At 37.2% G+C, this 22,448-nt stretch overlaps 1 protein-coding gene across 24 annotated transcripts in view; it reads right to left on the reverse strand.

Moving 5' to 3' along the window:
* Positions 1 to 22,448, reverse strand: part of ESRRG (estrogen related receptor gamma) — a 640,838-nt gene that overhangs the window by 47,198 nt on the left and 571,192 nt on the right. For all 24 annotated transcript variants that reach the window (XM_060296399.1, XM_060296971.1, XM_060297084.1 and 21 more), the window contains 2 exons: positions 16,296 to 16,406; positions 12,514 to 12,675 (listed from right to left, as the gene is read on the reverse strand). In XM_060296399.1, coding sequence (XP_060152382.1) covers positions 12,514 to 12,675; positions 16,296 to 16,406 — 273 coding nt within the window. The remainder of the gene's footprint in view (positions 1 to 12,513; positions 12,676 to 16,295; positions 16,407 to 22,448) is intronic.

The raw sequence follows: 22,448 nt of genomic DNA on the forward strand, positions 1-22,448 counted from the left end.
GCAGCTGCTGGCCCTCAGTGTATTCCCTAGAACATCACTGATATCCAGAATACAGGGAGGGGAGCTACAGAGTGGGAAACTCTGAAATACTGGACCGGGAGGTGTGGTTGACACCTGACTTTGATCATTCTCAAAGCATTTCTTCAAGACTCTTGAGTACGTGTATGACGGAAAAATAGAAACCATGATCCTGAGTGAGCTGCAAAGCAACCATTCTTGAGATAAAAATTCAAAAAGTGTTTTGATAATAGATCAACTATGCCTCAAAGTCATATAATAATGACAGAGACAGTCTCCCTAAAACAGAACTTTAGTATAAGGCCAACCGCAGAGTAGGCTTTTAATATATATTTTTTGTTCAGTGCATGAGTGAATAGGTATTAGCTTTCTACAAAAATATATTACACACGGTATTTTTGTTGGGGAACTGAATATTACAAAGTGTGCAAAAAAAGTCAAATTGAATTTAGAGAACCTACTACCATATTCAGATATCTCAAAAATGATCATAGTTGATGTTTCAAAGATAGCCACATCATCCATCTTCAGCCCATATGAAATTTATTAAACTACAAGAATATGGTATGGTCAGATTCACATTAAATAATAAATAATTCTATTCGAACTGTAAAAAATTGCCTTGGAAATTTGACTTAGACTTTCATGGCACATACAGAAATGTGAGAACCTAAAATCCTCACTGAGTATACTGGGTTGGATAACTGACCAGATTAATTAAAATCCATGGATTATCTACAAGCTAATTTTAATCAAACGTTATATACTGATCTGTCAGTGACATTGTCTTCAAAGATAGCATCACATATATTTACACAGCAAGTATTCAGAGATGCTTTATATATAAGGTGCACCTCATGTATTCCTGTTACTTTGTCTCTATGTTACCTAGACACTTAGCTCTGTATCAAGATCCTCCATTGAGAAACTCTTGGCCACTTTAAGCTGTTGGTTATGTTTCCCAACCTCAAGCCTCAGTGAAGGAATTCTCTCTACTATATCCCCCTGTGTGAAACAGAAAGATTCTGAGCTATACCTTTAGATTAATAATTCTTCAGAAAGGGGTTTGATCTGATATATCCAGATATTATAGCCAAGCTATATCAAAGAATAACAAAAGAAAGATGGGTTTATTACTTATAATTTGGGGTGCACAACTTAAAATATACCGAAATAACTTTTCTATAACATTTTCACTACTGGTCTGTCTTCAAAAAATATGCTGTCCATATAAATATGTGCATGTTTATATATGATGTAATATATGTAATATATGTAATATATGTAATATATATGATGTAATATAATGTGGTATAATATAGAACAAAGAGGATAACTTGCTAATATTTAATACTATGCATAAGAAGATATACTCTTTTCTGACAAACTTGTGGTGACGATGATAAATATCAACAGTGCTCAACTGTTAAATGACTGAGTTTTAGTCTCAACTATGTCCTGAGTAGCTCGTGACCTTGGGTAAGTCATTCAGTTTTCCTGGCCTTCAACGTTTTTATCTGTAAGTGAATGTGCAAATAAAGGCATTTAACATTTACTGAACACTTAGCAATTAAAAGATTGGATTGGGCACTTTACATACATTAACTCCCTGAATTGTCCCAGTAGCCTATCAGGTTGGTCACTTTATTATTATCATCCGCATCTTATACATAAGCAAACTTAGTTCATGGCACGAAGCGATATCAGAATTTGAACCATGGTCTCTAACTCCAAGGATGGTACACTACCCACTGCAATATACTACTTCCTCTTAAAATGAGAAGTTCTAGCAATTGAATTCTAAGGTCATTCTGGTTCTATCATCCAAGAATTAATTTTTAAAGAAAGAGATCTCTATCTGCTATCCTTCCATTTATTTTTAAAAGAGTGTCATAAAACTTCCTGTAGGCATGTTTCTAAGTAAGCAAGCGTATTTTTTAAAGTTTGGGAAAATCTATCATACAGCACTTTGCGTCAATATCACAGCCACTCACAGAAATCAATCTGAAATGTTCAAGTAGAGATTCCATGCTTTTCCACAAAAGGTTAATCTGAGTAATATGCACAGTTGAAAGGACCTTTGGGAGGGTATTCCTCTTCTACGTTTACAAGTCTGCATTGCAGACTGGGCTCTGCCGTGACACAGAAAATCACAAGATTAAGTAGAGCTGGACTATTTTTTTTCCTAAAGTGCTGACCATGTCAGGAGGAATCAGTCCTTCCTTGAACCCGTAGCTGTTCCTTCCCTCTCTCCCTCCTCAGCCCAGGCTACCATGTGCCCTGCCATAAACATGCCGCCTGGCTGAGGGGGCCCAGCACTTCAGGGAATTAATCCTTCCCTAATGTAGGTTAAGCAGGTGTGAAGCCCCCTTCCTACAGAGAGGAGGGAGCTGCTCTTCAGAGACACCCCTGGAATTACGGTGTTTCACTGGGCTCCGATGACTCTCTAAATCCATACAGGCTGTGCTGCTGACCTGGACGGCTGGTCATCCACTGGCTTAATCTGAATCCAGTGGAAGAAACTGGTCCTTTCCCCTTCTTGATTTTATAATATTAACAATATGTAGTGAGGACTTAATTGCCCATTCTGGCAATGGAAATATAATTTCCTTATTGGAAGCAAAGTTCTGTGGTTAAATGGAGACATGTAAAATTGTGGGATGAACTAAGGCGAATTGACTCTAGAGCTTAGAATTACCAAGAGGTGCTATTTACTCACTATATGTTTCTCTTTAACTAAATTACGATGCATTAGTACTTTTAACTCATATAATAATAGCACAGAACTTCACATTAAGAGATCCAAGTATAAAATGAAAGCTGAATATCCCTTTGACTTGAGGTTTGTGTACTTTGTACGTCATTCCTGATTCTTGGTGGAGGAAAAAAACATATAACCTGGCAAAAATAAATAAAAAATAAAAGTGGTTGATTGCTTCTGAGAAAATCATAGTTTGTTTTTTTCTTTTCTGGGGAAAACCAAGAAATTTTTTTTCTTAAGAGAAATATCAAGGTATTTATAAACAAATGGAGGTATTATATCTGTTTATCATATACCATAAGCTTCTTAGAAAGTTTGGTCAATTAAAGGGATTTTTAGCAGGTTAAATACATTCTCCTAATTGGGTTCTTCTAAGAATCATATATGAAGGTTGAAAAGTGGCCTGAACTGGGGAGGAAGCAGCTTGGCGTTAGGGAAATTCTATGCCTGGGGACATGTTTGGTATAATGTTAAAAATATTATCTGATTGGTAAGATGCCACTGATGTGGATGGCTTGGGTCACTTTGGACACTGATTTGTTGAAAATGAAGAGAAAGAGAATAATGAAAAAGTATAGTTAAAGGGAGGGCAGTGCCTTGACTATGTGGACCCTGACTTTGGTTAATAAGGAAAATTCACATGGAAGAGCAAAAAGGTAAATGAATAGCAAATTCCTTCGTAGATTTCCCCTCCCCCTTCTCCTTCCACCCCTCTGATAACCCCTCTCGGCAGAGGCAATTCAACAGTCTACGAGATCCGCAATATCAAAACTACTCCTCAGTAGTCCTCACACCTTTCATTCCTCCCCAAGTGTCCACAGGGAATTCAGTTCAACCCCCTTTCCTCTTTGCTTCATCTACATCAGCACCATTTCTTTTTATGCATCAAAACCACACTTTGTATCTTGAACCTGATGGTCACTTATTCACCGAACCTTGGTCTAACAAGGAAGTAGGCTGACTTAGTCACATTAAGGAATACAGCCAAGGCAAACATTCTTGGGAAAAAAGGCAAACAGAAGAGCAAAGTTACATGGCTTTTCTGAGGCTTTCAAATTCTTTTTATGGTGATGAAAAAGCTCCATCCTTTACAACACACACACACACACACACACACACACACACACACTACTACTACTACACAGCGCTTACACTTTCACATTAACTATTCTATTTCATGTGGGATGACTTGACTATTTCTTTTTTCCAGTGTAATTAGGTTATGTCCTAGCTTTCATAAACTCATTTAGATATAGGCAATCTTGGATTACGCAGCTATTTTTAATCTACAAAATATAATGCGTTGTACCAGAAATTCTGAGTTCAGCTGAGTAATACTTACACCCTCATTCAAAAAGAAAACTCAGCATTTTTTTTCTTTTTTTTTTGAAGAAACCACTTCTCTGTGTGCTTTCAAATTACTCTGTATTCCACAGAAAACTGTTCCTCAGATGCTTGAAGTCTCCAGCTGCCACACAATTTATATATCTTTCCTCTGCTCTTTGTTTTTCAGCCATTTTCCCTGAATGTCAAAGTCAATTTAGTGCATTTCACTTTGCTGAATAAATCAGAGGCGAAATCCTTGCTAAAAGTGAAAATTTGATTTGCTAAAAGGAGCTTAGGGCAACTATTAATCAATATATCCAGAGTGCCAAAGCCAAGGCCACGATAGACATGCATTCATTTGGAGATTGGCTGAGGCAGAGCAAGGGGGACGCAGGGGAAAACGTGTGACCAGCCCACGGGAGGGAGGTGGGATTAGGGATGGAGAGAGGGTCAAAGAGGAGCAGAGGGAGAAACAAAACACGCCAGCATCGCGTTTAAACTTCTCCCTCCAATTCTTCTTTTAGAGGTGGAAAAATATTTTAACGAGCCATTTAAGCATATATGGGTTATGCTAATTAAATCAGCTTCCACATAGAATTCTTTTCACAAGACACAGAAGTCTTTCTCTCTTGAACTCATCAAGTAGCCTCGAGAAGAACCTAAAAGTCAGAAGTAACAGCTCTATGAACAAACAGAATTCCAGAACAGAAAGATATGAGTTGGGCCAGGTCTATGGGATGTCAATATTTTGATAACCCTCAGGTAGAGTGCAGGCTTGTTCAGGCTTCTGATATATATAGTGAACCGAACGATGAGACTCATCCTGTCACCTTATCATTCAAAAGAGTTTCGCGATTACAATTACTTGCCTGAAAATGATACCATCTTCTAGGACTTGATGAATAGAGAAATCTTCAACCCAGTGAATCTGAACGGAATTGGGGAGGAAGAGCCTTCAATTTTAGCAACCCATCATTTAAAAACTTTTCCAACCATTCAGCTGAGTAGCTACACAGTGATCACCTTGTTTCATTAAAATTTGTGATCAGGGATATAAAGGGCACACTATCAATCAAACACCTTGATTTTTATTGATTTTAAAGGTGTGTCATACCTTTCCTCTTTGATTCAATTCTCCCTTCATTTTATAAATGTAGAGACAATATTTAAAGACAGGGCAAATATGTTCCATTTGCCTAAACTTGTATGAAAGGCAGGTAGGTAATCTGGAACAAATGACAAAAAATGTACGGGGAAGTAGAGGAGGATAGGGGAGAAAGACCTACTGAAGCTACTGGTAAAAAGTCATTTAAGTTAAATATTCCATGGTTCAAGTAACACTACTAACAGTGTGAATCAAACTTCCTGACTCTAGGGGACAATAAGAATTAAACAACTGAATTGTTATGGACATCAAGTAAAAGTTCGTGAAAGTGCTTTGTAAACAATAATAAACTCTACCGATGTTAGTTGTTTTTGTATTGAAAGCTTAATCCCACAAAAAAGAAGATTACCACATAACAATGCACATATGTATGCACAGATATTTACGCAGACACAGATCCACGATTCAGGGTGGAGATCAGGTTACCTGTAGCTTGAATAAGCCCCACAGTACCTAGCATAGTATTAGGTCCATAGCAGACACTCAAATACTTAAATTGTATTCATGACTGCTATGAAATCATGATTCCTCGCTGATCAGAGGTACACAATGGCATGACGACGAATGGATGGCAGATATATTTGGGGGATACCTAGGAATGGACCAGACACTGGAACAGAGCTTACGTGAGCACAGGTAATTCAGCATGGTGACGGCACTGTGCATCAGGTCACAAACAATGGCACTGAGTGGTGTGGAGAGGTCTTTGTGAGCATCTTTAATAACATTTGGGGGTGTCTCTTGAACCAGGTCTCTGTCTGGGAAACCTCAAACCTTCTTTGTTGGTCTTTCTCCTTTCTAGCAAGGGTAGCTGCAGAAAATGAACAAGCCTGTAGGGGATCTTTCAGATTAGTTTTTTCACAACATAGTTTTCAACTTGTTCCTTTCTCCATATCACAACTGTGACTTCAGAAACTGATAAACGTTCAGTTATTTCAGGTGTGGCTGAGGAGGACGAACCTGACCATCTAGAAGCTAATGGTCTTGTTCGCCTAGGACACAGTGATGGCCATATCCATTCAGTGACCCTCTTGGTTAAATAACCTTTCCCTCCCTTTCTATTATAATGGAGGTTTGTTCTGAATATTTTTTGAAATAGCTCTTATGAATACTAACTTTTTGGATCACTTGGCTCTAATTACAATAAAATGACAATCTATGCACAATCTCTTAGGCACTAAAATGAACACTGAATATTTTACGTCTTTAGATCATTCTTGATAATTTGCAAATTAATTATGCATATGTGTATAATTTGCATGTGTGTTTTTTTTCCTCATTTGATTTTCACAATATAACTCATGGCCAGACCAATTACATAACTTACAAAATATTACTCAACTATATACAGCTCAGGTTTTCTGATTTTACTTTCAGAATTATTCTACCTTTTATAAACCACAACTACCGGTACACAGGTATACAACTCCCAGGTACATTAAACATAACTTCCAACTATCTGATAATTGAATATAGTTGTAATTTAAATAGTCTTACTAAGTGCCAAGGCATTGGATCTTAAATTTAAAATTTCTCCACTTGGGGCTTCCCTGGTGGCACAGTGGTTGAGAGTCCGCCTGCCGATGCAGGGGACACGGGTTCGTGCCCCGGTCCGGGAAGATCCCACATGCCACGGAGCGGCTGGGCCCGTAAGCCATGGCCGCTGAGCCTGCGCGTCCGGAGCCTGTGCTCCGCAACGGGAGAAGCCACGGCAGTGAGAGGCCCACGTACCGCAAAAAAAAATTTCTCCACTTAACTAAAAGACTCAATGACTTCACAGTTCTGAAATCATTAAGTTACATGCATATAAGAAAAATTAATCCTGAGAAAAGAGCTGTAATCGCTTTAATTCACTTGTAGCAAAGTAGAAATTACAACTAGGCGTAAATTCAGTTATACCATGGGGTGGAGGGCGGAGCCTCAGAGCCAATTAATAGTTTTGTGCTGTGCATATTTTTAATCAACTAATCAATAGTACATTTTTCAAGTGCCAATGATATAGAAACGAAACAGCATATTAGGTCCTTTTTATATATAACACAACTCTCTTAGTTAACTATATAACATAACTCTCTTAGTTAACTATGCCTGCATGTGAAACCATAATCACATGCATACACATGAAAACTTACCTGGTGTTACAAATGGAAACATAATCTTACAGCAATTATTTCCACCACATTTTTTTGTGCTTTTTCACACGTCATAATCATGTAATGGTGCCAGCAGTTTAAGATAAGTAATGGGCAGTTAAAAAACAAAACCTTCACAACTTCGCCTGGGGAATGATACAATCTAAAAAATTGATCTCTACGTAAAATGCATTAGAACAATAAATATATCTTTAAACAGTATCATTAGCCATAAATATTAGTTCAAAACATTCTTGGGTATTCTCTCACAAAATTTATATCCTAATATAGAAATAGTTTATCCATGTTCTTTAGAGATTTCTGTCATTTATAGAAAATTCTAAGTACTTCTGTCGAGAAAACTAGAAAAAGCCAACTCGCTGAGCAAGTTTTAATACATTTTCCTAAGAGAACGTTTTAGAAAAAATGTTTCAGAATAAATGGAGAATACTGGTTTTATACTTTAGACTTCTGTTTCTTACATGAATAACTATACATAAAGACTGTTTTATCACATCTCTTCCTAGTGTGGTTTTCTTTTTGAGCTTAATACTTCCTGCCTTCATTTGGTATGAAGAAAAACTATAGTTTTTTGTGGTTTTTTTTCCTGTTTTAAAAATGTCACTAAGAGGCTCCAAACTTGAATGGAGTTCTCCTTCTTCAGCAGGTAACTGTTTGATCTGTCATGTCAAAAATAAACAAGCCCACCTGATAATCTGCCATATTTGATAAAGGAAAAAACAACTTCTAAAATACATTCATTCACTGAATTGTTCAAATACCTTTCTCTTAAAGTCATTCGTCTGGCAAGATCCATAAATATATTTAAGCCACTTATATAGGTCAGATAATATGGGTGATGCTTTTTTAAGCACCATCTGACGAAGCACATTCTGCATTTTGCTAACAAAGTTACAGTACAAAATAATATTTTAATCAACCACAAAGAACAATAATAGATCTGACTGCTGGGCTGATAATCGTCTTATCACACCCTGTGAAACCTAGCTCTAATATGTGACGGAGCCGCCATTACTTGGCAGCCCATTCTAAAAAAGGCCAACAATGGAGAGAGAATGAAGTGGAGTGTGCAGGACCTCCGTATCTACATAAAAGAGATTAGAGGCGACAGCGGTCCATTTTACAGCTCAATCATATTGTGTTAGCATGCGCTTATCCGAGCGCGGACGAAATTGAAAGAGAAATAAAAAAGAGTCAGGCAGATAGGAACCAGAAAAGCGAGGCATGAGCAATTTCCAAGGATATAAAAGGATGCTAATGGTGGGGCCCTGTCATTCTTAAAAAGGGCTATTAGGGCACCATCATCTGTTCTGGTGCCCTTATGCTCCTTCAACTAAAGTCAAGCATTTTCTAAAGCCCTTGTGATCTTTTTGCTTCTAGAGATAAAGTATGGTCATGTTTCCGAACAACACACTTTTCCATTTATGTGATTTATTAAAGTAAGTCAACTAATTCTATTTACTGATTAAAAAAACCCCACTCCCTATGTATTCTTCTTCAATATTTTCTTTTGTTGAATTTGTCACTTTTTTATGTAGCAAAAGCAAGTATACAAAAGTATCTTCCCAGGAGTGCAGAAAGGCTACTGATCTGATCTTGTATGCTAAACTTAATTTTTAAAAAGTGTGTGTGTGTGTGTGTGTGTGTGTATGTGTGATTCCACAAACTGAGAGCAGCACAAAGAGAGCAAAGGCTTGGATTTTAGTATATTTAAAAAAAAAAGATTTCACTTTAGTTTTAACAGAAGCATTAAAAAACAAACAAACAATTTTGAACTGAAGATTAAGATGTGAAATTTCCGTTCTGATTTGGCTTTAATTCCAGCTCTGACCCAGTTATGAGGACTAGGTCATGGTATCAAAAACACATTTTTACTTTTATCAAGGCAGAAATGAGACTTTAATCTTTATATTCTCTTTGGCTTTACCCCCTCCCCATCCCATGCTCCATGTTGCTGCCGTGCCCAGGCTCCCTGAACCCGGCTATATAGACCAGCACGCTGGTATCACAGCATCTTTTACTTCTACCTCCGAACACTGCATGGCACACTTACTGTTATGAAACTTAAAGGCATTTCAGTGAATTCGTGTTTTGCTAATCCCTCTCTGAAAAGCCAAGATACTCCTTGCAGTCATTTAAAACACCCTCCGGGTATCACGAAAAACAGAGCTGTGAATCATCATTGCACAGTAACCTCCTCTGGCATTTGCTGGGGAGAGAGAATAACGTCAGCCCCTACCAATTCTAAGCCTCAGCTTAAGACTGAACACATAATCGTATAGCAATTGTTTCCACCACTGGAAATGCTGTTACTCATAGTTATTTAAAGTTACTGTCTTCACAAAGGTCACCAGAGCCCCTTTACTGTGACAAGTTCCTCTGTAAGCTGACATTTCTACTTAGATACACAACTGGACCCACAAATTTATCACTGACTTTTCCTTTCCAGAGAGCAGCAGCAGGAGTTGACGACTTTTCTTGATCGTTATTATGGAATGTCTGTACGATAACAGAATATGGGCTTAACAAATTTCTTAATTCAGGGAGAACTTGGGCAGAATTCGTGGCCTCTCCCGTTGCGGAGCACAGGCTCCGGACGCGCAGGCTCAGCGGCCATGGCTCACGGGCCCAGCCGCTCCACGGCATGTGGGATCCTCCCGGACCGGGGCACGAACCCGTGTCCCCTGCATCGGCAGGCGGACTCTCAACCACTGCGCCACCAGGGAAGCCCTGTGCAAGTGTTTTTACCTCTCTCTGCCCCAGATCTCCCTATCTTTGAATTAAGGATAATAATATCTGATTCCCGGGTTAGAACAATGGGTCTCAACCGGGAAAGGGGGGCATGATTTTGCCCCCCAAGAGGACATCTGGCAATGTGTGAAGACATTTTTGTTTGTTACAACTCAAGGATGCTAATAGGTAGAAACCAAGGATGTTGCTAAATACCCTACAAGGAACAGGACAGGCCCCATAACAAAAGATTATCTGGTTCCAAACATCAATTGCATCAAGACTGAGAAACCCCGGGTTAGAATAATGCTATTTTAAACCTGTGAGTATGTATGTCTGTGTACCTGTGTGTGTGGATAAATGTAAATGATATAATATATATTGATTATTTTTAAAAGTATCTGTGGACACTTCAACAAATCTTAGTTTTGTTTCTTTCTAAAACCCTTCATCACACTTTCCTTCCAGAAAAGTTTTCATACACTGTTTAGGTAAATTCTGGTTGTTTCCACCGCTACAACTTCCAATGTCTCACCACCTTTCAGCATATTCTATTGCGTTTTTTTTGCTTTTTCTAAAAACCTTATAGATATGATTACAGTCCAAATGCAAATCAGCTATCCACACAATCAAATTCTCATCTTTCTTTTAGATGCAGTGACCCTTGTGGAGGTATCTTCTAAAGAATACACTCCAGCTCACCTATTTAACTAGTTTTGACTTAATTGGGGGTGCTTTATTAGCAAACAGTGTAAAACAAAGTAGCCGGTATAATACAGAGTGATGTTTAAATTAGTTTACAATTTGCTTGGCCTCATCTAGAACTGCAGTGAACAAAGCCATTCAGAAATGTCAGCTGTGTTCCCAAGCACTGTAACAAATTGTCGCCTGAACGCTGCACACCTAATGACTTCAAATTAGCTTCACTGCGATATCGCCTGACAGTTCGTTACGACTGTTAGCAACATAGCTGGCGTATCATGACCAATAAATTGGTTTCAGTGTGGGCTGGGAAAGGGACTTCCATCAATTTGATTAAAGAAATTACTGTAGCATTCAAAGCATAAAGACAAACTAGTTTAAGGAGACAGAAATAAGTTCACTGTACCAGAGAAACACGGCTCATCGTCCAAAAATTTGTTTGTAAACTATTTGAAGATCAAAGCTCAAACAAACAATAATCCAAGTAGACTACTAAAATTCTTAAACCTTGTGATCAGGTATATGTTCACTGATCTAAGGACAGGCCTGGAGAGAAAAATAATTGGATACTTTAAAATACTACTTTTGGGACTTCCCTGGGGGCGCAGTGGATAAGACTCTGCACTCCCAATGCAGGGGGCCCGGGTTCGATCCCTGGTCAGGGAACTAGATCCCACATGCATGCTGCAACTAAGAGTTCACATGCCACAACTAAGGAGCCCGCCTGCCACAACTAAGACACAGCACAATCAAATAAATATTTTTTTAAAACCTGAAATACTACTCTTAAGTCACCATATGAGAATATTTACAATGTCAATTTAACATTTATTTTCATAATTTATGTATAAATTCATGGTAAATATCTAATTGTAAACCAAAGCAATATGCAAATATGAAAAACAATTCAGTATAAATCGCCACTATGAACAACAAAATAAGTGATTTTTAAAAGGAAAAAAGGTATCTAGACTACTCCTGACAAAAACTTTTTTTTATTACGATATTATAGCTTTATTTAGGGTTTAGGAAGCTAAGATAGAGTAAGTTCGGGAAGTTGTCCCATTGGTAGGCCAGGCAGGACTTATACCCAGGCTGTCTGCCTTAAAGCCCCCAATTCATAAACATTTATTTAAAGTGAAAAGAAAAAACAGAAGTATTTCCTTAGGAGAAAACTCGGACTTTTTAGAAGAATAAAGAAATATTTTAACAAGTTATATTCTCTTTATCTTAGGTTGGCAATAGTACCTTCATATGCGAAAAAATAATTAACAAGCATTCAAGATGGTACAATTATAAAAACAGCATATGATTCTATTAGGACCAAGAAAGCACTAAATTAAGTATGACAAAAACAAATGTAAAGGTTTAAAAAAATCCTAATGAACGGGAATTGCCTGGTGGTCCAGTGGTTAAGACTCTGTGTTTTCACTGCCGATGGTTTGGGTTCAATCCCTGCTTGGGGAACTAAGTTCTCACAAGCCGTGCAGTGTGGCCAAGAACAATAAATTAATTTAAAAAATACAAATAAAAAAGCAAATTAAAATAAATAAATAAAAATTAAAAATCCTAATGAGAAAATTGTGAATTTGCCTAAATCAACATATAAAGCTTAGGGAATTAATTGCAAACTTTCTTTTTCATTTCAGAAAAGGTACCTGGAATATGCTTCGCCCATCCAATGATAACCACCAATTCTCGATCGGCCAAGTCGCACAGTGTAGTGAGGGCTTTGATGTCACTGTCGGGAACAGTAGGGTCAGGCATGGCATAGATCTTCTCCGGTTCAGCCACCAATAAATGTGAGACAATCTTGTTATCTGCAGAATCAGACCAGAGCACTACAAGATCACTAGTAGCATCATCCCTCTTTTGCACGTTCTAAACTAGGTGGTGTTTTGAGCAAAAACAAAAAACAACAAAAACACCCCACAAACACCTATAATCAACCCCAAATATTCCATTTACGGTTCAACATATATACATTAAACAGTGTTCTGGAAAACCCATAGCAGTTGTAATAGTTCTTTGTTTCTTCTTGGCTTTACCTGCCTTTGCTGGAATGAAGCATCTGTCCTGTAATGAAATTTTTTATAGCAAACAGATAAGAGAAGTTAGAGGCTTTCTGGGTCTGCTCTTTGATTCTTAAGTGGGATCTGGGGAAGCAGATTAAATAGCATACAACAGCTTTAAAATAAATATCCACATAAGCCACTGAAATATAGAACATAATGCAGGAGGCAAAGAACTCCTCCTGCCCGTAGACATAATGGGCATGAAAGTCATTAACTGTCCTAATTCCTTTAAAGAGGAGCAAAGGTCAGAGCCCTTCTGCCGGGGTGAATTACTGACTGTATAACTCTGTCTCTGTGGGATGCATTCAATACAAACGACTTGCCTTTCTCCCCCTCCCCACACACCCGGCCCATCTTCCAAATACAGCCAATGTCAGTTTCCAGAAAAATACTCCAACTTAAATGTGACTGTATTTCCTCTTTGGAGCGTCTAATACTTTAATCCTCTATTTTCATCTGTTGTCTTTAGTTCATTCTGTGGTTCAGATTTATCTGTCTGAAATTTGTGATATATGTTTTTAAAATCCTTCGTAAAATAAACACTAGAGACAAATGGAAAGCATCACATCAAATGTGTTTTATCGCTCAGGGCCATGTGAGAGTTTATGGAAGGGGTTATAAAGCCTTGCTAACAGAATGATTTTTCTTGTTGGCCCCACTTTCAATTTCTACATGTAGCTTTAGATTGGATACTTTCTTCTAAGTGAGGAAATACAAATAGGTAAGAATAAACTCAGATATTTCAATGTCTGTGTCCTATTACTCTAGAAAACTAGGGTATTAAATGCGATCTGTGTGAGCCAAGTCAAAGGTTCCTGTACGTTTACTAGACCATTTGCCTTTCCCTATACATTTTTAACTCAAAATGAACAGACTTCATATACCTTAGAATTGAAAACATAGTTCTTTTTTTGTCTGCTGTAACAACGTAACAAGGATACTTATCCAGGCTACAATTTGTAATTTTTCTGATAGAGTTTAAAATTTTTACTACTATGACCACCACATGAATTCTGTTCACTTCAAATTATCAACAGATAACCATTCAATGGCAGTAATATTCAATTATTATCAAATTAAAAATACAGATTTGGGAGGAAGTATTCCCAAATATCGTATTTTCTAGAAAAGAAATTAAAATCAAAATTTTCTTTTTAATTTGTAGGATCTGAAGAGAAGGACATTTGTTTCTCATATATGCTATCGAAACAACACCCTGTTTTTTAGCTACGCTTGGAAAAGCTTCCACTTTCACTGCTCTGACAATGCAGCGAAACCTGTCAGCAACTACTAGATCCTCAGGATTAGAAGAAAATGCAGTAATAAAGGGTACAAAAATGTAACGGAAGGAAATCGTGATTCGAGTTCTTTTAGTACAGGGAAAATGCAACCTGTTTCACCCAAGCCACTGGATACTTGACTGGAGGGGGTCAAAGAAATTCGGTGGAAGCTTAGAAATTCCTATCATTCAGAAGATGGAATAGCCGGCAGCACTGTTTCTAGGTGAATCTTATTTAATGTTTCCCTAATTAGAATCAATAGAACCCAATTTTCATTCTTGGGCTTCTGTAGTACACAAACAATCAGTCAGGCTCCAGAAATCTCCCCCAGCCACTTTCTGAGCAAAGCCCATGCCTGGTCTCTTGACATTTATCTGACAGGATCTGAAAATTAAGTTTTATAAATGTTTGTTACCAAAATACACTAATTGGATAGACTAAGGAAAATGAACACAGAGGCCTTAAGATAATGAGTAATGATTTATTAGGAGTCCTCTTTCATCTCAGACAAATGGAGCTCACTGAAACTGCTGTCATCTTCTTAAAGGTACTTGACAAGACTCTTCCCAATTTCTCAGGTTTACGCCAAAAACCATAGATGTTTCTTTATCCATCCTGTGGACTTACGAGTGGGCTCGTGCTCATTTTTCTCTCGGTAGAGGATATCATCAATGGTGTCAGTCGACTTCATATAAAATGAATGAGAAATGCCCAGTCTGGATATTAGTGAATCCAGGAAAACGAAACCTCTAATGAAATTAAGCATTAGTGTTTATTGCACTTTATTGTATTATCAGAAAGTTTTTTTATTCTAATGTGCAAAATCTGCTTAATGCAGTCCTAGATTGTGTTTGCAGAATGCCAGACAGCTTATGCAGGCTGAGGAGATGCCAGATTGGACAATTGAAGGTATAATCAACATAATGTTTTTTGGAAAGGCAAGAGGAAACCATGCCATATGTTCACTTAAGCTTCAATTTTATGTAAAACTGGTTGTTTTTCCTTTGACATAGCTAAAATGTCCTTTCATTTACAGTTCAGGGTCTGTTTTATGTATTTAACAGATGCCCATATGCTCACACGGATGACGCACAGCAGCGACCCCTCCTGGAGAATCCGAATGAGAAGAGGACACTTTTTCTCTTCCCTCGAAAGCAGATCAAAAACTACCCGTGTCCTTTCTAGAACTGCTATAGAGGCAACTTCCTCTGGTGAGGACTGGTTGTGTCTTCTGAGACAGAGACAGCTAAATGTGAGAATTGTTTCCACCAAAGCACTTTCAGTGCCTCGTATAAACTCTATGCATAAACATCCTAAAATGTTAGCTCTTTTGCACTACAGCCATGAACTGATCTTTCAGAAACTGGAACACAGTTAACTGCCTCAATCTATATTCTAGCTCTTTTTAGCTAATGACAAAGAGAATGGGGTTTGCATTTTAGCTACATACCTACCATTGTTTCAAATTGCAGCCAGGCATTATCAAACCATGGGCTTTTAGAAAACAATTCATAATGCCCATAAGGGCATCTGAAATGGAACCACCAACCTATGCTTGTTATCCGTAGGGCCCATCCTTGTTTTAATCTGTTGCTAGCTAGTGTGTTAACCTTCTATAGCTCTAAATTAATGAGGCTCCTAATGTATTTTCATTGGGAGGTTGAACAAACTCATTTAGCTAGTGGAAACTACAAAAATCACTTTCTTGTGAAATCTGAAACTAACAGCTCCAATGAACTAATGATCATGGTACGATCCATTTTATGTACCTCTGAAAATAAAGATAACCCGTAAATGTAAAATTCGCACTACATAAGCTATGCTTTGGTATGCTTATGCTTCCACAAAATGACTAGGTGAAAAAAAGGTAGAGGGGGAGAAAACCACAGGAAAAAAAGATAATTAGCTGAGTTGCTGTTGCTCTTCAAAGGCAATCCTTGGGAATAAAGCCACATCTCCCCACCCCCGCCAACAAAGAGAAGTCTCGTTGGAGTCAGTAGGAATGGGCATGCCAGAAGTGATGTACCTAGAGCCAGCTGGGAGGATGTTGTGTGCTGGAAAGCCAGACATGTCTGCTGTACTTACATGGCTTTTTGGCTGGCTGAACCAACTGAGGGTTCAGGTATGGGCTGTTCTCCGCATCTATTCTGCGCTTGTACTTCTGCCGACCTCCACGTACTCTGTCAAGACGCACTCCTGTGGGGAAAGACAGGCACTTCCTTACTGTTGAGGTAACTACCTTTGAGACCAATCAAATACATACAGACTATCATCCACGGGTGCTAGGTAAACAGACAGTAGATTGCAGAAGGGTCCAGGGGAAGTAGAGGAACATAGAAAAGTGACGGCTGAACCAAGACTGGCACAGGTTGGAAACCAAACCTGGCAGAGATGACCAAGCTGAGAGACATTTATGCAAGGCCATCAGAGTCACCTACATACCAAAGGAAAGGCACCTTTCCTTGAGAATTAATACAAAGAAACTGGAATTTGGTGCTAACACGGTTTCTCAAATTAAAGATGTTGGCAACGTGTATCCTCTTCATCAGTCACCCCTGAAAGCTCAATGTGTGGGCTTGAGGAGATCAGTAGACCCAGAGCTGCTCAATCCACGCCGGTCTATCAGAGGACTCCACGTGGACCTGTGGAACTGAATTGAGTTGAAAACCCCTACATGTTGTAGAGAGCTGGAACCCTACTACACAAGATGAGACGCGAGGATCGTTCCATGTTCTAAGTCAACACGTCTCAGAAGGAGCATGTGCTTTACATTTTGGCACAAGTTTGTATTTTCCTTCAAATGAGAGAAAACTGAGAGCAGGTTTGGACTGAATGCAGGTTAGAAGGAGGAGATTCCTGAAAGAATTCAGGAGGCTAGGATGGCAAAGGAGGGATTTGTTAGGAGGGCAGAGATGAAGCGTGAAGCTAGAAAGCAGGCAAAAGTAGACTGGCATTTAGTAATACTTTTTCCCCATAAGTGATGGACTGGGTCAAGATTCAGGGAGGTATTGCTGGCAGTGGATCTATAACATTAGGGAAAGGGGCAAACAGGAAAGAAAGGGATTAAAAAGAAAGAAATGTTTCATTTACATGGGGCAGTGGGGAGGGGCGCTTGTTAATAACGTGGTTTCCAGTCTGTAATTGTAAAGTTTAGGATAGAAACATATAAATCTTTATCAAATAAAGAGAAGATTACTTGGGAGTGAGAGAGAGGTGAGAGATTCGCTTTGTGGTCTTAGATTGTACCTTAATTGATAAGACAGTATTAACATTATCCACTAATAAATTCACAACCAAGTAATTCATTGTACATATTTTCATATTTCTCAAACTGTCCAGAAAATAGATTGGGTTTAACAGGATCCTCAGTATTGTTAATTTACTGAAGGCCCTCTCAGAGCCTTTGACATGCAACGAATAGAACTCTCAGAGGGAGATACAGCCTATGCAATGTTTTGCAAACCAATTTAACCAAGGATCCTGTTTTGGGAACATTTGTTAATATCATGTGGAACAGGTGAGTTGTGGTGTAACTGAATTATATGAAACAGTCTGGGAAAGGCTGATCTATTTCTATGTGAATCCTGAAGGTGAATATATATACTCATATGTTAAAGATGACTATCAATCCATGAGCTAAAGAAACACATAACTTTTCATATTACTACTACTTTAAGAGTTGACCTCCTTTGAGTGATACACACAAACATACACTTGGTTCTAGATAAACCCTGAAATGTCAAACTGAAACATCAGAGCAGAGTTTAAGTGATATCAGGAGGCAACTTCAAGAGCAAGTAAGTAGGTTTAGACAAACAAATATCAAAAAACGAAGAGCTTAGGTAGAGTCTCTAAGTATTCAGTGAAAATAGAATGCTTGTGAATCATGAAGAAACATTTCTTGACTGCTGCTTTTAGAGCAATTTTGCACCTAGAGTTCCATTCCTTCGTTTATCTAATTTCTAATGTTCTATTTTTATTGTGTCTATATTTAATTTACTAAAGTTTAACACCTTCCCCTTTTTCCCCCCTTTAGTCATGTTTTGCCTTTTTTCATTGCTTTCTTTCTCCAGGATATTTTTCCAGTTTAGATAATGTGGTCACATTTTGTCTGTTCATCTGAGATCCATTCAAATTTGTTTCATTATAAGAATTAAAAATTTTCCATTATAAGAGTTTAGAAAATTAAAAGCATATATAACTAAAAGTGGTACCATAACACATTTGGCATCCAGCTCCAACGCAATGTGAACATTAATGTGATATGGTTAGAGGTGTGAAGAGAAGGCAGGATGAAACAAACAGAGACAGAGAAAGACAATGACAGACGAAGGCTAAAAAAAGGAGGAAACATTTAAAAATAACTCTGAAATTGTTAGAACCAAGAAAGCCTGACATACATACACTACTACATATAAAACAGATAATCAACAAGGACCTACTGTACAGCACAGGGAACTCTACTCATACTCTGTAATGACCTATATGAGAAAAGAATCTAAAAAAGAGTGGATATATGTATATGTATAACTGATTTACTTTGCTGTACAGCAGAACTAATTCAACACTGTAAATCAACTATACTCCAATAAAGATTTTAAAAATTAAAAAGAAAAAGGAACCAAAAAAGCTCACAGAATGCATCTTGATTAGGTTTGTAGACTCCAGACTTTGCTTTTGGTGTCTGTCAGGGCATGAGTTCACCATGAGCAATATAGCCTCACATGCTCAAATACTGAACAATACACTGTGTATTTTCCAACACAGGAGTCAGAGCTGGTGGGTTTCTGACAATGGATTTCGTCCATCCTGAAGGCCTATGGAAGAGGATTGTGGCTGAAAGACTGGATTCAAGGTCTTGGCTGGACACAATTCTGACATAGTTGTATCACACTAAAGCCACCAATCAGCTTAGCCAACTGGCCCAAGTTTATGGGAGGAGTGCAACACTGAAAACTAGTTATTAAATATCATGAAGAAAAAAATACATATACTTGATTGACAGAATTTTTATTATGCATTATGGGATATTTTTTGTATTTGTAGGAATATATCCTTTAAGTATTGTGAAATAATTTTATTACTGTACATTTCCTTTCAACTGTGAACAATGAATTACTGAAATGTTCATATTATTTTTACGTGCTCCTCCAAAATCTAAAGGAGTGTTCTCTTATATTCATTCTCGCTTTCTCTTTCTCCTTTTCCCTCTTTTTCTTGCTTTCTTCCCTCCCTCTCACCTCCTTTCAGTGTGTGGGTAGATAAACTACTATCCATCCATCCATCCATCCATCCCATCTACGTATCTATTCAGTTTCTAAATATTCAAGTACTTTTTTACAAAAGCCATGACTTAACGCTTTCTTACTTCCTAAAATAAAGATCAGTTGGACAAAGCATTCTTTTATGATTTATAACTTTATGTATATGGTACTCAGTAGATGACTGTAGAGGGAAAAAAACAGATATTAATACTACATAATTAATAATTAGTACAATTATGTAGCGAAAGTTGATGGGCAGTCAATATACAGAAAAATTGTTCCTGCCAAGTTTAGATAACAATTAATGGTAAAAATTTCTAGAGTCGATATATTTAAAAAGATCATAATAACTTTTATGTGAAAGTTTTATTCCCATTTTAGGGGGTTAAAAGTAGACAAATATCAACAATTTCAAGTAAAAAATATTTATACTGCTTTTAACCTCTTTTCAAAATCTGGAAAATCTTCTTTTTATGCATCTTCTAGAGACATGATGATGATGATAATGATTTAGTTTAGCTGACTTCATACTCAGTGAAATGTTTGAACTCAAATCCTAGTTACACACCTGCAACTACTTCTACATCATACTAAAATCATTCATCAATTTATTCAGTTCTGTTGCAGAAAAAACATAGTCAGTAAAACCAGTTTTTTTCCCCCCAAGGACAATCATATAACACGGAAATACACAAGTGACATAGGTTTCAAAGTTAAATCAGCCCAAACTATGTGTTCAAACATGTGGACCCAGCTTCTTTATCTGTGCATCTTTGAAAATAAACAGATTTATTCATCTGAGTCATAATAATATATGCACTGAAACTTCAATAATGTTATTTTAAAGGGTCTGATAAAACAATACTATACAGATATCATTAAGAAGTCTATTTTCACATATATACGCTACTATGTAAAAAATAGATAACTAATGAGAACCTACTCTATAGCACAGGGAACTCTACTTGGTGCTCTGTGGTGACCTAAATGGGAAGGAAATCCAAAGAAGAGGGGATATATGTATATGTATAGCTGATTCACTTTGCTGTACAGCAGAAACTGGCACAGCAGTGTAAAGCAACTATATGCCAATAAATAAATTTAAAAATAAAAGAAGTCTATTTTCAGTATATTTCTAGTTTTAAAGTTTTTCCAGAAAAATGTTTCCAACTGTAATAATATAATAATTTACTCCTAAATATTATATGAGGAACATGGAAAAAAATAAAGCATAGTTTGCAAATCAGAATGGTTTCTTTCTGGCTCTTTCATTAACAAGCTCTGTAAATTTTGTTGAGTTCCTTAACGTGTTTGCTTTTCCAAATATAAGATGGATATTAAGACAATAACCTCCCTGGTGTTTTGCTGTAATGATCCAATTATGTTAATATAAGGTACTAATACATTTGGATATTATACTAATGTACTAATATATTTGGATATTATACAAATGCATTATTAAATATCTTATAAACCTTAAAATACCAATTGAAATATTGCTATATTATTTATTGAAATATATTTTGCATCGTGATCATTTATTGAAAATCTACCCCCATGGAGTGTGACAGTCTACCCTGCCTCAATTCTGTAGGTAAACAGATTTGAGGTATGACTGAATGGTAAGATAATACAAAGGATGAAACCCAAATAATGACATTATTTGATGTCTAAGTGATTACAGAAATATTTGGTATCCCATTCTATTTGCTGTTCACCCCTGTCACTAATAATATCATTTGGAATTTATTTTAGAACACATACAGGAGCCAACCCAAAGTCTATCAAAAAGAAAAATGCTATCTCTGAGTTTAGCTAGAAACACACAATACAAAGTTAAGTAGAGAATTGATAATTATCCAATTAACCTAATACATTTCATTTAAAAGTCTCTACTTTCAGCAGAAACAAACAAAAAAAACACAACAGTATTTACGATCAGGACCTGGAAAATCCAGATTTGCCATAAACAAACATCAATCTAATCCAAATAGTTCCACTTACAATGGCAAAGCCTGTCTCTCTACATCTTTACAATCTTAAATACAAACAGTTTCTGTTTGGACTCCACTTGTAAACCAGTTTTGAAAAAGTTTAAAAAGAAGATTTCTCCCAGTAAATAAGATACCCACAATGTTCAGTGTTTGACAGGATTTGAAGTTAATTAAGGCAACTGGATTTTCTATTCATGTGGAGACTGCCATTACCCCTTTCATTTTTTAAATAAAAAATTTTAATATTTACATTACCTACCAAACAGAACGTTTCACATTCCTTTTTCTGTCAAGTACTGCATGTGCCTACATTGCCACAAGGGAATCACAAATCTCATAAGTTGTCAGAATTTACAAAATTGAGAAAACAGGAATAGGACAAGAAGGAAAAAACAAAACAAAAAAAAAACCGCTATGAGGCACCTAAATGCCAAAAGAAGTGAAACAGTTCAGCACAAGGCCTTCTTAGGTCAGCTAATTTTAAGTCTACATTTTAGGCCCAAATGCAAATTTTTAAAATATTATATAGTCCAAAGACAAAAGTATTTTTCACACTTTTAATAGCACAAAGTCATTTCATAGGATAATTAAAGATCTCCCCTTCAGAGAATTACACAAGGCTATCCTAGCCTACTTTGCGAAATTAAAGACGAGGCTTTTTCTAATATTGTTCTTAAACAAAGGTTTGCTAAAAACGTTGATTACATAGACCCCTGGAATACTTAAGAAAGATGCAAATAGTCAAATTAAAGTAATGATAATTTTTTAAAAGATAGTGAAATAATATTTTAAAAGATTAATGACTTTAGGGGTTTCCCTGGTGGCACAGTGGTTGAGAGTCCGCCTGCAAATGCAGGAGACACGGGTTCGTGTCCCGGTCCGGGAAGATCCCACATGCCGCACAGAGTGGCTGGGCCCGCGAGCCATGGCCACAGAGCCTGCGCGTCCAGAGCCTGTGCTCTGCAACGGGGGAGGCCACA

The sequence above is a fragment of the Globicephala melas genome, chromosome 1 (assembly GCF_963455315.2).
Source record: "Globicephala melas chromosome 1, mGloMel1.2, whole genome shotgun sequence".
Taxonomy (NCBI): Eukaryota; Metazoa; Chordata; class Mammalia; order Artiodactyla; family Delphinidae; genus Globicephala; species Globicephala melas.